Source organism: Salmo salar, unplaced genomic scaffold (genome assembly GCF_905237065.1).
Source record: "Salmo salar unplaced genomic scaffold, Ssal_v3.1, whole genome shotgun sequence".
Taxonomy (NCBI): domain Eukaryota; kingdom Metazoa; phylum Chordata; class Actinopteri; order Salmoniformes; family Salmonidae; genus Salmo; species Salmo salar.
Genome location: NW_025550412.1, coordinates 127,501 through 145,000, shown reverse-complemented (window position 1 = coordinate 145,000; position 17,500 = coordinate 127,501). Strand labels below are relative to the sequence as shown.

At 41.3% G+C, this 17,500-nt stretch overlaps 1 protein-coding gene across 1 annotated transcript in view; it reads right to left on the bottom strand.

The window, feature by feature from the left end:
* LOC106593473 (atrial natriuretic peptide receptor 2-like) overlaps positions 1–17,500 on the bottom strand; it is a 36,717-nt gene that overhangs the window by 12,744 nt on the left and 6,473 nt on the right. Inside the window, exons 8-14 of the mRNA XM_045713744.1 lie at positions 11,293–11,365; positions 8,671–8,815; positions 5,661–5,747; positions 4,336–4,479; positions 3,577–3,698; positions 2,261–2,399; positions 2,065–2,113 (exon numbers count right to left, since the gene is read on the bottom strand). Coding sequence (XP_045569700.1) covers positions 2,065–2,113; positions 2,261–2,399; positions 3,577–3,698; positions 4,336–4,479; positions 5,661–5,747; positions 8,671–8,815; positions 11,293–11,365 — 759 coding nt within the window. The remainder of the gene's footprint in view (positions 1–2,064; positions 2,114–2,260; positions 2,400–3,576; positions 3,699–4,335; positions 4,480–5,660; positions 5,748–8,670; positions 8,816–11,292; positions 11,366–17,500) is intronic.

The window sequence follows — 17,500 nt, the reverse complement described above, 5'->3', positions numbered from 1 at the left end:
CGATGAAGATACATCTAATGCTTTTACAATGGTTCTTAGAAAGGAACTTTGTTTGTATGAATGGATGGGTGAATGGAGGGTGAATGGAGGGTGAATGGATGGGTGAATGGAGGGTGAATGGATGGTGAATGGAGGGTGAATGGATGGATGAATGGAGGGTGAATGGATGGTGAATGGATGGGTGAATGGAGGGTGAATGGAGGGTGAATGGATGGGTGAATGGAGGGTGAATGGATGGTGAATGGAGGGTGAATGGATGGATGAATGGAGGGTGAATGGATGGTGAATGGAGGGTGAATGGAGGGTGAATGGAGGGTGAATGGAGGGTGAATGTTGTTAGCTGGGATTATACAGTCATGGCCAAAAGTTTTGAGAATGACACAAATATTAATTTCCACAAAGTTTGCTGCTTCAGTGTCTAGATATTTTTGTCAGATGTTACAATTTTATTGACAATTACATGAAGTTGATGCAAAGAGTCAATATTTGCAGTGTTGACCCTTCTTTTTCAAGACCTCTGCAATCTGCCCTGGCATGCTGTCAATTAACTTCTGGGCCACATCCTGACTGATGGCAGCCCATTCTTGCATAATCAATGCTTGGAGTTCGTCAGAATTTGTGAGTTTTTGTTTGTCGACCCACCTCTTGAGGATTGACTACAAGCTCTCAATGAGATTAAGGTTTGGGGAGTTTCCTGGCCATGGACCTAAAATATTGATGTTTATTTGCCCCAAGCCACTTAGTTATCACTTTTGCCTTATGGCACGGTGCTCCATCAGGCTGGAAAAGGCATTGTTCGTCACCAAACTGTTCCTGGATGGTTGGGAGAAGTTGCTCTCGGAGGATGTGTTGGTACCATTCTTTATCCATGGCTGTGTTCATAGGCAAAATTGTGAGTGAGTCCACCCCCTTGGCTGAGAAGCAACCCAAACATGAATGGTCTCAGGATGCTTTACTGTTGGCATGACACAGGACTGATGGTACCGCTCACCTTGTCTTCTCCGAACAAGCTTTTTTCCGGATTCCCCAAACAATCGGAAAGGGGATTCATCAGAGAAAATGACTTTACCCCAGTTCTCAGCAGTCCAATCCCTGTACCTTTTGCAGAATATCAGTCTGTCCCTGATGTTTTTCCTGGAGAGAAGTGGCTTCTTTGCTGCCCTTCTTGACACCAGGCCATCCTCCAAAAGTCTTCGCTTGACTGTGCGTGCAGATGCACTCACAACTGCCTGCTGCCATTCCTGAGCAAGCTCTGTACTGGTGGTGCCCCGATCCTGCAGGTGAATCAACTTTAGGAGCTTGCTGGAATTTCTTGGGCGCCCTGAAGCCTTCTTCACAACAATTGAACTGCTCTCCTTGAAGTTCTTGATGATCCGATAAATGGTTGATTTAGGTGCAATCTTACTGGCAGCAATATCCTTGCTCGTGAAGTCATTTTAGTGCAATGCAATGATGACAGCACGTGTTTCCTTGCAGGTAACCATGGTTGACAGAGGAAGAACAATGATTCCAAGGACCACCCTCCTTTTGAAGCTTCCAGTCTGTTATTCGAACTCAATCAGCATGACAGAGTGATCTCCAGCCTTGTCCTCGTCAACACTCACACCTGTGTTAACGAGAGAATCACTGACATGATGTCAGGGCTGAAATGTGGCAGGCCTGAATTGCAGTGGAAATGTTTTTTTGTGGATTCAGTTAATTTGCATGGCAAAGAGGGACTTTGCAATTAATTGCAATTCATCTGATCACTCTTCCTAACATTCTGGAGTATATGCAAATTGCCATCATGCAAACCGAGGCAGCAGACTGTGAAAATTAATATTTGTGTCATTCTGTAAACTTTTGGCCACGACTGGAAATGGTAGTGCGGTTCGCTACTCAACAGAAGCCGATGAAGAGATACAGGTTATGGTCAGTCACACACACACACACACACACACACACACACACACACACACACACACACACACACACACATGCCCCTTAAACAGTACACACACACAGACAAACACACACACACGCACACACACACACACACACATTCCTCCTCCAACATCCACTTACTGGGACAGGGTCACTTCGAGTGGCTATCTCCAGTAGAATTATTGAGTAGCTGGAAAGAGATATACAAGTTCATAGATACTTGAGTGAAAGTGTGTGTGTGTTTATGTACATCCGTGTGTATGTGTGGGTGTGTGTGTGCGTGGGTGCGTGTGTGCGTGCGTGCGCGCATGTGTGTGTGTGCGTGTGTGTGTGTCACCTGAAGACGTCCCCGGGCAGGGTCGGTTCCTGGTTGGATGTCTGGCACTCAGGAGGCGTGTACACTTCTCTCAGTCTCATCTGATAGGATGACAGGGGTTCCGCAGCGTCCTCCCTCCGATAGATGGTCAGACAGTAATCTGGAAAGGCTTAGAGGTTCAGACCAGACTACCTTGCCTGGAGTGATAGATGGTGGGAGTTGTAGTTTTGTGACTATCAGATGGTGGGAGTTGTAGTTTTGTGACTATCAGATGGTGGGCATTGTAGTTTTGTTACTATCAGATGGTGGGAGTTGTAGTTTTGTGACTATCAGATGGTGGGAGTTGCAGTTTTGTGACTATCCGATGGTGGGAGTTGTAGTTTTGTGACTATCAGATGGTGGGAGTTGTAGTTTTGTGACTATCAGATGGTGGGAGTTGTTGTTTTGTGACTATTAGATGGTGGGAGTTGTAGTTTTGTGACTATCAGATGGTGGGAGTTGTAGTTTTGTGACTATCAGATGGTGGGAGATGTAGTTTTGTGACTATCAGATGGTGGGAGTTGTAGTTTTGTGACTATCAGATGGTGGGAGTTGTAGTTTTGTGACTATTAGATGGTGGGAGTTGTAGTTTTGTGACTATCAGATGGTGGGAGTTGTAGTTTTGTGACTATCAGATGGTGGGAGTTGTAGTTTTGTGACTATCAGATGGTGGGAGATGTAGTTTTGTGACTATCAGATGGTGGGAGTTGTAGTTTTGTGACTATTAGATGGTGGGAGTTGTAGTTTCGTGACTATCAGATGGTGGGAGTTGTAGTTTTGTGACTATTAGATGGTGGGAGTTGTAGTTTTGTGACTATCATTTGATGGGAGTTGTAGTTTTGTGACTATCAGATGGTGGGAGTTGTAGTTTCGTGACTATCAGATGGTGGGAGTTGTAGTTTTGTGACTATTAGATGGTGGGAGTTGTAGTTTTGTGGCTATCAGATGGTGGGAGTTGTAGTTTTGTGACTATCATATGGTGGGAGTTAAGCCAGTCTAGCTCAATCGAAAACCGATAAAATGTTAAAAATGACTACAAATAGTATTTGAACCCAGGCCTGGCTAGGTTAAAAGTCAGAGGTGAGGTCATTGGTTATAGGGTAAAGGTCAGGGGTTAAAGGTTACCAGGGATCTTGCAGACCAGGCGGGAAGATTTTACAGTGTACAGACTATGGATTATTATAGGTCAGGGGGTAAAGGTCAGGGGTTAAAGGTTACCAGTGATCTCGCAGACCAGGTGGGCAGGTTTTTACAGTGTACAGGCTAGGGATTATTATAGGTCAGGGGTTAAAGGTTACCAGTGATTTTGCAGACCCAGCGGTCATCCAGAACACAGTTGAGTGATTTGAGGCGGCCGTGACAGATCCTGTGTTGGTGGAGGTAGGACATTCCTCTGGCTATGTCTGTAGCAAAGGAGAACCTGCAACACACAGTGAGGTCAAGGGTCAGAGGTAGGACATTCCTCGGGCTATATCTGTGGCAAAGGAGAACCTGCAAATCAAATCAAATGTATTTATATAGCCCTTCTTACATCAGTTGATATCTCAAAGTGCTGTACAGAAACCCAGCCTAAAACCCCAAACAGCAAGTAATACAGGTGTAGAAGCACGGTGGCTAGGAAAAACTCCCTAGAAAGGCCAAAACCTAGGAAGAAACCTAGAGAGGAACCAGGCTCTCGAGAATCTGCAATACAAACACAATGAGGTCAAGGGTTAGATGTAGGACATTCCTCGGGCTATATCTGTGGCAAAGGAGAACCTGCAACACACAGTGAGGTCAAGGGTTAGAGGTAGGACCTCCCTCTGGCTATGTCTGTAGCAAACGAGAAACTGCAACACAAACACAATGAGGTCAAGGGTTAGATGTCAGGGGTCAAGGGTCTGGGGTAAAGGTTAGGGAACCCCCACACAAGAGGTCAGGGGTTAGGACATCCACTTCAATCCCCAGTTGAGAGGTGTGTGTGTGTGTGTGTGTGTGTGTGTGTGTGTGTGTGTGTGTGTGTGTGTGTGTGTGTGTGTGTGTGTGTGTGTGTGTGTGTGTGTGTGTGTGTACAGTACCTGAATCCCCAGTTGAGCGGTATCTCATCGTTCAGCAGGACATCGTTCAGGCTTCCTTTAGGACAGTACTCTGTGATGATGGCTACGTTAGGAATCTCCACACAACCTCCAAAGAACTTACACAGGTTAGGGTGGTCCAGCTCCCTATTGGACAGAGGTCAGAGAACTAACAGGTTAGAGTGGTCATGCTCCCTATTGGACAGAGGTTAGAGGTCAGAGAACTAACAGGTTAGAGTGGTCATGCTCCCTATTGGACAGAGGTTAGAGGTCAGAGAACTAACAGGTTAGGGTGGTCATGCTCCCTATTGGACAGAGGTTAGAGGTCAGAGAACTAACAGGTTAGGGTGGTCCAGCTCCCTATTGGACAGAGGTCAGAGAACTAACAGGTTAGAGTGGTCATGCTCCCTATTGGACAGAGGTTAGAGGTCAGAGAACTAACAGGTTAGGGTGGTCCAGCTCCCTATTGGACAGAGGTCAGAGAACTAACAGGTTAGGGTGGTCATGCTCCCTATTGGACAGAGGTTAGAGGTCAGAGAACTAACAGGTTAGGGTGGTCCAGCTCCCTATTGGACAGAGGTTAGAGGTCAGAGAACTAACAGGTTAGGGTGGTCATGCTCCCTATTGGACAGAGGTCAGAGAACTAACAGGTTAGAGTGGTCATGCTCCCTATTGGACAGAGGTTAGAGGTCAGAGAACTAACAGGTTAGAGTGGTCATGCTCCCTATTGGACAGAGGTTAAAGGTCAGAGAACTAACAGGTTAGAGTGGTCATAATCCCTATTGGACAGAGGTTAGAGGTCAGAGAACTAACAGGTTAGGGTGGTCCAGCTCCCTATTGGACAGAGGTTAGAGAATATGAAATGAGAGCTTGCTAGTCCATCCATATTATTATATAAATTATAGATCTCAAGTACTTTGCTTCATTTTTATGCATAATATTCCACACTTCTACAGCATAAACTGGGAGCTACCTGTAGAGAAAAATACAAATATTGTCCCCACCTGACTTGTTGACCTCTATTGTCCCTACCTGACTTGTTGACCTGTTGACCTCTATTGTCCCAACCTGACTTGTTGACCTCTATTGTCCCTACCTGACCTGTTGACCTCTATTGTCCCTACCTGACTTGTTGACCTGTTGACCTTTATTGTCCCCACCTGACTTGTTGACCTCTATTGCCCCCACCTGACTTGTTGACCTCTATTGTCACCACCTGACCTGTTGACCTCTATTGTCCCCACCTGACTTGTTGACCTCTATTGTCCCCACCTGACCTGTTGACCTCTATTGTCCCCACCTGACCTGTTGACCTCTATTGTCCCCACCTGACTTGCTTGACCTCTCGTCTGATGGTCTTGGACAGAGAAAAGGTCTTGGTCTGAATCCGCTTGATGGCCACTGTCCTTCCATCACTAGAGGAGAGAATCAACAGGTTTACTATAGAATCAACAGGTATACTATAGAATCAACAGGTATACTACAGAATCAACAGGTATACTATAGAATCAACATGTATACTATATAATCAACATGTATACTATAGAATCAACAGGTATACTATAGAATCAACATGAATACTATAGAATCAACAGGTATACTATATAATTAACATGTATACTATATAATCAACATGAATACTATATAATCAACAGGTATACTATATAATCAACAGGTATACTATAGGATCAACAGGTTTACTATAGGATCAACAGGTATACTATAGAATCAACAGGTATACTATAGAATCAACAGGTATACTATAGAATCAACAGGTATACTATAGAATCAACAGGTATACTATAGAATCAACATGTATACTATATAATCAACTGGTATACTATATAATCAACAGGTATACTATATAATCAACATGTATACTATATAATTAACAGGTATACTATATAATCAACAGGTATACTATAGAATCAACATGTATACTATATAATCAACATGTATACTATATAATTAACAGGTATACTATATAATCAACAGGTATACTATAGAATCAACATGAATACTATAGAATCAACATGTATACTATATAATCAACATGTATACTATATAATCAACAGGTATACTATAGAATCAACAGGTATACTATAGAATCAACAGGTATACTATAGAATCAACAGGTATACTATATAATCAACAGGTATACTATAGAATCAACAGGTATACTATATAATCAACATGTATACTATATAATCAACAGGTATACTATATAATTAACAGGTATACTATAGAATCAACAGGTATACTATAGGATCAACAGGTATACTATAGAATCAACAGGTATACTATAGAATCAACATGTATACTATATAATCAACAGGTATACTATATAATCAACAGGTATACTATAGAATCAACAGGTATACTATAGAATCAACATGTATACTATATAATCAACAGGTATACTATATAATCAACATGTATACTATATAATCAACATGAATACTATATAATCAACATGTATACTATATAATCAACAGGTATACTATAGAATCAACATGAATACTATATAATCAACAGGTATACTATAGAATCAACAGGTATACTATAGAATCAACAGGTATACTATATAATCAACATGAATACTATATAATCAACAGGTATACTATAGGATCAACAGGTATACTATAGGATCAACAGGTATACTATAAAATTAACAGGTTTACTACAGAAATAACAGGTGTACTATATAATCAACAGGTATACTATATAATCAACAGGTATACTATAGAATCAACAGGTATACTATAGAATCAACATGTATACTATATAATCAACAGGTATACTATATAATTAACATGTATACTATATAATCAACATGAATACTATATAATCAACAGGTATACTATATAATCAACATGAATACTATATAATCAACAGGTGTACTATATAATCAACAGGTATACTATAGAATCAACATGAATACTATATAATCAACAGGTATACTATATAATTAACATGTATACTATATAATCAACATGAATACTATATAATCAACAGGTATACTATATAATTAACAGGTATACTATATAATCAACATGAATACTATATAATCAACATGAATACTATATAATCAACAGGTATACTATATAATTAACATGTATACTATATAATCAACATGAATACTATATAATCAACATGAATACTATATAATCAACAGGTATACTATAGAATCAACATGAATACTATATAATCAACAGGTATACTATATAATTAACATGTATACTATATAATCAACATGAATACTATATAATCAACAGGTATACTATATAATTAACATGTATACTATATAATCAACATGAATACTATATAATCAACAGGTATACTATAGAATTAACAGGTATACTATAGGATCAACAGGTATACTATAGGATCAACAGGTATACTATAGAATCAACAGGTTTACTACAGGATTAGCAAGTATACTATATAATTAACAGGTATACTATATAATCAACATGAATACTATATAATCAACATGTATACTATATAATCAACATGAATACTATATAATCAACAGGTATACTATAGAATTAACAGGTATACTATAGGATCAACAGGTATACTATAGGATCAACAGGTATACTATAGAATCAACAGGTATACTATAGAATTAACAGGTATACTATAGAATCAACAGGTATACTATATAATTAACAGGTATACTATAGAATCAACTGGTATACTATAGAATCAACAGGTATACTATATAATTAACAGGTATACTATATAATTAAAAGGTATACTATAGAATCAACAGGTATACTATATAATTAACAGGTATACTATAGAATCAACTGGTATACTATAGAATCAACAGGTATACTATAGAATCAACAGGTATACTATATAATTAACAGCTCTGTCTGTCTGTCTGTCTGTCTGTCTGTCTGTCTGTCTGTCTGTCTGTCTGTCTGTCTGTCTGTCTGTCTGTCTGTCTGTCTGTCTGTCTGTCTGTCTGTCTGTCTGTCTGTCTGTCTGTCTGTCTGTCTGTCTGTCTGTGTTTCAGAGACTCACTCTGTCCCGGTGTGTGTGTCTGTGTGTGTTTCAGAGACACTCACTATATCCCGGTGTGTTACAGAGACTCACTCTGTCCCGGTGTGTGTGTGTTACAGAGACTCAGTATGTCCCGGTGTGTGTGTGTGTTACAGAGACTCACTCTGTCCCGGTGTGTGTGTGTTTCAGAGACTCACTCTGTCCCGGTGTGTGTGTGTTTCAGAGACTCACTCTGTCCCGGTGTATGTGTGTTTCAGAGACTCACTCTGTCCCGGTGTGTGTGTGTTACAGAGACTCACTCTGTCCCGGTGTGTTACAGAGACTCACTATATCCCGGTGTGTGTGAACAGTTGTTTGCGTGAGTTAGCGTGGGTTGTGCAGGAGCTGAGAGCAGTGACACAGCTGGCGTTGGAATCACTGTTAGCAATAGGGGCAGACAGGATACTGCCCATAGTAGTCCTGGCTATCTGATCTGGGGGGGAGGAGGAGAGAGAAGAGAGGGGAGGAGGAGAGAAATAGAGTGGAGAGAGGGAGGAGAGAGAGAGGGGAAGGAGGGAGGGAGAGAGAGAAGAGAGGGGAGGGAGGGAGGAGAGAGAAGAGAGGGGAGAGAGGGAGGAGAGAGAGAGGGGAGGGAGGGAGGGAGAGAGAGAGAGAGAGAGAGGGAGGGAGGGAGGGAGGGAGGGAGGGAGGGAGGGAGGGAGGGAGGGAGGGAGGGAGGAGAGAGAAGAGAGGGGAGCAGGGGGAGGCGCGGGTGGGAGGAGAGAAAGAGAGGGGAGGAGGGGAGATGAGGAGAGAAATAGAGTGGAGGGAGGGAGGAGAGAGAGAGGGGAGGGAGGGAGGGAGAGAGAGAAGAGAGGGGAGCAGGGGGAAGGGGGGAGGGGCAGGTGGGAGCAGAGAAAGAGAGTGGAGGGAGGAGAGAGAGAGAGAGGGGAGGGAGGGAGGGTAGCAGTGTTAGAATATAATCAACATAAATAACACATTGAAAAAGACAGAAGAGCTTTAAAATATATATTTGACACATATAGAATAGTACAGCAGTACCGTGTTTGATCAGCCTGGTATAGAATAGTACAGCAGTACCGTGTTTGATCAGCCTGGTATAGAATAGTACAGCAGTACCGTGTTTGATCAGCCTGGTATAGAATAGTACAGCAGTACCGTGTTTGATCAGCCTGGTATAGAATAGTACAGCAGTACCGTGTTTGATCAGCCTGGTATAGAATAGTACAGCAGTACCGTGTTTGATCAGCCTGGTATAGAATAGTACAGCAGTACCATGTTTGATCAGCCTGGTATAGAATAGTACAGCAGTACCATGTTTGATCAGCCTGGTATAGAATAGTACAGCAGTACCATGTTTGATCAGCCTGGTATAGAATAGTACAGCAGTACCATGTTTGATCTGCCTGGTATAGAATAGTACAGCAGTACCGTGTTTGATCAGCCTGGTATAGAATAGTACAGCAGTACCATGTTTGATCAGCCTGGTATAGAATAGTATAGTACCATGTTTGATCAGCCTGGTATAGAATAGTACAGCAGTACCATGTTTGATCAGCCTGGTATAGAATAGTACAGCAGTACCGTGTTTGATCAGCCTGGTATAGAATAGTACAGCAGTACCATGTTTGATCAGCCTGGTATAGAATAGTACAGCAGTACCATGTTTGATCAGCCTGGTATAGAATAGTACAGCAGTACCGTGTTTGATCAGCCTGGTATAGAATAGTACAGCAGTACCATGTTTGATCAGCCTGGTATAGAATAGTACAGCAGTACCGTGTTTGATCAGCCTGGTATAGAATAGTACAGCAGTACCATGTTTGATCAGCCTGGTATAGAATAGTACAGCAGTACCATGTTTGATCAGCCTGGTATAGAATAGTACAGCAGTACCATGTTTGATCAGCCTGGTATAGAATAGTACAGCAGTACCGTGTTTGATCAGCCTGGTATAGAATAGTACAGCAGTACCATGTTTGATCAGCCTGGTATAGAATAGTACAGCAGTACCGTGTTTGATCAGCCTGGTATAGAATAGTACAGCAGTACCATGTTTGATCAGCCTGGTATAGAATAGTACAGCAGTACCGTGTTTGATCAGCCTGGTATAGAATAGTACAGCAGTACCATGTTTGATCAGCCTGGTATAGAATAGTACAGCAGTACCATGTTTGATCAGCCTGGTATAGAATAGTACAGCAGTACCATGTTTGATCAGCCTGGTATAGAATAGTACAGCAGTACCATGTTTGATCAGCCTGGTATAGAATAGTACAGCAGTACCGTGTTTGATCTGCCTGGTATAGAATAGTACAGCAGTACCATGTTTGATCAGCCTGGTATAGAATAGTACAGCAGTACCGTGTTTGATCAGCCTGGTATAGAATAGTACAGCAGTACCGTGTTTGATCAGCCTGGTATAGAATAGTACAGCAGTACCATGTTTGATCAGCCTGGTATAGAATAGTACAGCAGTACCGTGTTTGATCTGCCTGGTATAGAATAGTACAGCAGTACCATGTTTGATCAGCCTGGTATAGAATAGTACAGCAGTACCGTGTTTGATCAGCCTGGTATAGAATAGTACAGCAGTACCATGTTTGATCAGCCTGGTATAGAATAGTACAGCAGTACCGTGTTTGATCAGCCTGGTATAGAATAGTACAGCAGTACCATGTTTGATCAGCCTGGTATAGAATAGTACAGCAGTACCGTGTTTGATCAGCCTGGTATAGAATAGTACAGCAGTACCATGTTTGATCAGCCTGGTATAGAATAGTACAGCAGTACCGTGTTTGATCAGCCTGGTATAGAATAGTACAGCAGTACCGTGTTTGATCAGCCTGGTATAGAATAGTACAGCAGTACCATGTTTGATCAGCCTGGTATAGAATAGTACAGCAGTACCGTGTTTGATCAGCCTGGTATAGAATAGTACAGCAGTACCGTGTTTGATCTGCCTGAAGTCGATGATCCAGCTCTCATCCCAAAGCATCCTCTGTTTCTGGTATTTAAACCACTGAAGAAGAAGAGGTGAGTACACACAACAACGTTAGCTTTACTGTGTGTGTGTGTGTGTGTGTGTGTGTGTGTGTGGCGTGCGTGTGTGTGTGTGTGTGTGTGTGTGTGTGTGTGTGTGTGTGTGTGTGTGTGTGTGTGTGTGTGTGTGTGTGTGTGTGTGTGTGTGTGTGTGTGTGTGTGTGTGTTCAGTTCAGGTAAGTTGTGTAATTTGAAAGAAGAAAAAAAAACAACGTTTGATTTCACTTAATAAAAAAATGATTTTTCCGATCTCAAGAGATTAAATAAATAAATACTATAGTCAATAAATAAATAAATAAATACTATAGTAAACAAATAAATAAATAAATACTATAGTAAACAAATAAATAAATACTATAGTAAACAAATACATAAATAAATACTATAGTAAACAAATAAATAAATAAATACTATAGTAAACAAATAAATAAATAAATACTATAGTAAACAAATAAATAAATAAATACTATAGTAAACAAATAAATAAATAAATACTATAGTAAACAAATAAATAAATAAATACTATAGTAAACAAATAAATAAATAAATACTATAGTAAACAAATAAATAAATAAATACTATAGTATGTCACAGTTAAAGTAACGGAGTGGTAGGATTATTTTTACGAAACTACTGTCCACTATGCTGTCCCATCTTCTTCCCAAACTGCTGCTGTCCCCTCTGCTCTTGTTCCCACTGCTACTGTCCACTATGCTGTCCCATCTTCTTCCCAAACTGTTGCTGTCCCCTCTGCTCTTGTTCCCACTGCTGCTGTCCACTATGCTGCCTATGTAGTTTCTGCTCAGTGTTCCCATTTCCCCCTCACTGACATTGAGGGAAATTCATGTTGTACATTAAAGATCTGGTCAACATGTTCAAACTATAAATTACATGCCTCAAGTGCGATTTCATGTTATTTTCTCAGGAGGGGTATTAACCTACATGCAGCTTTCATTGTTGTACACAACATACATGATCGACATGTTGGTATGAACATTGTTGTCTGTTATAACTGTATTGCAAACACAAGACAGGCAGTCTATTTCATGTTCTGAGGCAGCAAATCAGATGACAATTGTACTGTTTGTCCGTTTTGATACACAGTAGCCAGAAAACACTTGCTCAAAGTAGTCTGAATTAATCTAAGATAACTCAAGAAATCTGTCATTAATTTGCAGAGGAGATCTGAGTCGCACAATTTTACACTTAATTGAAGAATCCCTACTGTTGACCAATCGCCGACGAGGGGGTGTAGACTTCAGCTAACGACTTCGGCTGGCCTAGAGAAAATATTTTGTGTGCCTGAACAGTCGAATGAACCCTTGCTGACAAAAGTCACAAAATGTATTTTTCCTGAAATGTTTGGGCTGGGAAGCATGCGGCCTTAATAGGGGTTGACAATCTCATCTTAAAAATAAACCACGAATCCCCAAGAGAGGGCCGCCCACAAAAACTCACGGACCAGGCAAGGAGGGCATTAATCAGAGAGGCAACAAAGAGACCAAAGATAACGCTGAAGGAGCACACAAAGCTCCACAGGGGAGATTGGAGTATCTGTCCATAGGACCACTTTAAGCCGTACTCTTCACAGAGCTGGGTTTTACGGAAGAGTGGCCAGAAAAAAGCCATTGCTTAAAGAAAAAAATAAGAAACTAATTTGGTGTTCGCCAAAAGGCATGTAGGAGACTCCCCAAACATATGGAAGAAGGTACTCTGGTCAGATGAGACTAAAATTGAGCTTTTTGCCCATCAAGGAAAACGCTATGTCTGGCACAAACCCAACACCTCTCATCACCCCGAGAACACCATCCTCACAGTGAAGCATGGTGGTGGCAGCATCATGCTGTGGGGATGTTTTTCATGGGCAGGGACTGGGAAACTGATCAGAATAGAAGGAATGATGGATGGTGCTAAATACAGGGAAATTCTTCAGTGAAACCAGTTTGTCTTCCAGAGATTTGAGACTGGGACGGAGGTTCACCTTCCAGCAGGACAATGACCCTAAGCATACGGCTCTACAAAGTATTGACTTTGGGGGGGGGTGAATAGTTATGCACTCTCAAGTTTTCTATTTTTCTGTCTTATTTCTTGTTTGTTTCACAAGAAAAAATATTTTGCATCTTCAAAGTGGTAGGCATGTTGTGTTACAGAAAGTATTCACAACCCTTGACATTTTGTTGTTACAGCATGATTTTAAAATGCATTATGTTGAGATTTTGTGTCACTGGCCTATATGGCCATATGTCAAAGTGGAATTATGTTTTTAGACATTTTTACAAATTCATAAAAAATGAAGTTAATAAGTATTCAACCCCTTTGTTATGGCCTAACTACCTTCAGTAGTAAAAATGTGCTTAACAAGTCACATAATAAGTTGCATGGACTCTGTGTACAATAATAGAGTTCAAAATGATTTTTTATGACTTCCTCATCTCTGTACACCAGACATACCATTATCTATAAGGTCTCTCAGTCTCTCAGTCGAGCAAAAATCAAACACAGATTCAACCACAAAGACCAGGAAGGTTTTCCAAGGTTTTCCAAAGAAGGGCACCTATTGGTAGACTAGCAGATATTGACTATCCTTTGAGCATGGTGAAGTTATTAATTTCACTTTTGGATGGTGTATCAATACACCCAGTCACTACAAAGATACAGGCGTCCTTCCTAACTCAGATACCGGAGAGGAAGGAAACCACTCACGGATTTCACCATGAGGCCAATGGGGACTTTCAAACAGTTACAGAGTTTAATGGCTGTGATAGGAGAAAACTGAGGATGGATCAACAATATTGTAGTTACTCCACAATACTAACCTAAATGACAGAGTGAAAAGAAGGAGGCCTGGGCAAAATACAAATATTCCTAAACACGCATCCTGTTTGCAGTAAGGCACTAAATTAAAACTGCAAAAAATGTGTCAAAGAAATTAACTTAATGTCCTGAATACAAACCTTTATGTTTGGGGCAAATCCAACACAACACATCACTGAGTAAAACTCATATTTTCAATCATGGTGGTGGCTGCATCATGTTATGGGTATGCTTGGCATGGGCAATGACTAGGGAGTTTTGCGTGGGGGGGGATAAAAAGAACGGCATATAAGCACAGGCAAAATCATGGAGGAAACCCTGGTTCAGTCTGCTTTCCAACAGACACTGGGAGACAAATGCACCTTTCAGCAGGACAGTAACCTGAAACACAAGGCCAAATCTTCACTGGACTTCACAGACCAAGAGGACTGTGAATGTTCCTGTGTGGCTGAGTTACAGTTTTGACTTAAATCAGCTTGAAAATGTATTGCAAGACTTGAAAATGGCTGTCTAGCAATGATCAACAACCAACTTGACAGAGATTGAAGAATTTGAAAAAGAGTAGTGCTGTCACGCCCTGTCTATCGTTGTCTCTGATTGGGAATCATACTTAGGCAGTCTGTTTTCTTCCTGGGTTTGTGGGAGGTTGTTTTCTGTTTAGCCTCTGTTGCCTGTTTTCTGTTTTCACCTTTTGTTGTTTTGTTTGAGTGTGTTGTGATAATAAAGAATCATGAGCACTTACCACGCTGCGCTTTGGTCCACTTCTACTCCATCCAACGACGACCGTTACAAGTGCAAAATATTGTACAATGCAAGTGTGCAAAGCTCTTAGAGACTTATAACCAGAAAGAATCACAGCTGTAATCAGTGCCAACGAGGATTGTATCATGTATTGACTCAGGGGTATTTAATTTTCAATAAATTTGCAAAAATGCCCAAAAATATATTTTAGTGTTTTTTTTTTTCAGGTTGTAACATAATTATTTTTTTGGGGGGGGGGGGGGGGAAGAAGTCTAGGAATATGAAGGCACTGTAGCATTTTGGTTTCTAAGAATGTAGGGCTTTGCAGTGATGGTGAAAACCTTTTGACATTTTGGGTTAAACTCTTCCTAGAAGGAACGAGGGACATGTCAAAAGGATGAATATTTGCACTTTAGCGAGTCTTTATTCATATAAAAAAATCTGACTTATTGAATTATTCATGTGGTCTATATTATAGGTCACTTCATTTAATATAACAAGCTTTTCAAAATTCAATATTGGTGCACAATTAGAGACGGAAAAGGAACTAAATTAGTGAAAAAACCCAGATCTTTACTGTCACAAGGCTAACACCCCTTACTGTCTATACTGTCACAAGGCTAACACCCCTTACTGTCTTTACTGTCACAAGGCTAACACCCCTTACTGTCTATACTGTCACAAGGCTAACACCCCTTACTGTCTTTACTGTCACAAGGCTAACACCCCTTACTGTCTATACTGTCACAAGGCTAACACCCCTTACTGTCTATACTGTCACAAGGCTAACACCCCTTACTGTCTATACTGTCACAAGGCTAACACCCCTTACTGTCTATACTGTCACAAGGCTAACACCCCTTACTGTCTTTACTGTCACAAGGCTAACACCCCTTACTGTCTATACTGTCACAAGGCTAACACCCCTTACTGTCTATACTGTCACAAGGCTAACACCCCTTACTGTCTATACTGTCACAAGGCTAACACCCCTTACTGTCTATACTGTCACAAGGCTAACACCCCTTACTGTCTTTACTGTCACAAGGCTAACACCCCTTACTGTCTTTACTGTCACAAGGCTAACACCCCTTACTGTCTTTACTGTCACAAGGCTAACACCCCTTACTGTCTATACTGTCACAAGGCTAACACCCCTTACTGTCTATACTGTCACAAGGCTAACACCCCTTACTGTCTATACTGTCACAAGGCTAACACCCCTTACTGTCTATACTGTCACAAGGCTAACACCCCTTACTGTCTTTACTGTCACAAGGCTAACACCCCTTACTGTCTATACTGTCACAAGGCTAACACCCCTTACTGTCTATACTGTCACAAGGCTAACACCCCTTACTGTCTTTACTGTCACAAGGCTAACACCCCTTACTGTCTATACTGTCACAAGGCTAACACCCCTTACTGTCTATACTGTCACAAGGCTAACACCCCTTACTGTCTATACTGTCACAAGGCTAACACCCCTTACTGTCTATACTGTCACAAGGCTAACACCCCTTACTGTCTATACTGTCACAAGGCTAACACCCCTTACTGTCTATACTGTCACAAGGCTAACACCCCTTACTGTCTATACTGTCACAAGGCTAACACCCCTTACTGTCTTTACTGTCACAAGGCTAACACCCCTTACTGTCTATACTGTCACAAGGCTAACACCCCTTACTGTCTATACTGTCACAAGGCTAACACCCCTTACTGTCTATACTGTCACAAGGCTAACACCCCTTACTGTCTATACTGTCACAAGGCTAACACCCCTTACTGTCTTTACTGTCACAAGGCTAACACCCCTTACTGTCTTTACTGTCACAAGGCTAACACCCCTTACTGTCTATACTGTCACAAGGCTAACACCCCTTACTGTCTATACTGTCACAAGGCTAACACCCTTACTGTCTATACTGTCACAAGGCTAACACCCCTTACTGTCTATACTGTCACAAGGCTAACACCCCTTACTGTCTATACTGTCACAAGGCTAACACCCCTTACTGTCTTTACTGTCACAAGGCTAACACCCCTTACTGTCTATACTGTCACAAGGCTAACACCCCTTACTGTCTATACTGTCACAAGGCTAACACCCCTTACTGTCTATACTGTCACAAGGCTAACACCCCTTACTGTCTATACTGTCACAAGGCTAACACCCCTTACTGTCTATACTGTCACAAGGCTAACACCCCTTACTGTCTATACTGTCACAAGGCTAACACCCCTTACTGTCTATACTGTCACAAGGCTAACACCCCTTACTGTCTATACTGTCACAAGGCTAACACCCCTTACTGTCTATACTGTCACAAGGCTAACACCCCTTACTGTCTTTACTGTCACAAGGCTAACACCCCTTACTGTCTTTACTGTCACAAGGCTAACACCCCTTACTGTCTATACTGTCACAAGGCTAACACCCCTTACTGTCTTTACTGTCACAAGGCTAACACCCCTTACTGTCTTTACTGTCACAAGGCTAACACCCCTTACTGTCTATACTGTCACAAGGCTAACACCCCTTACTGTCTATACTGTC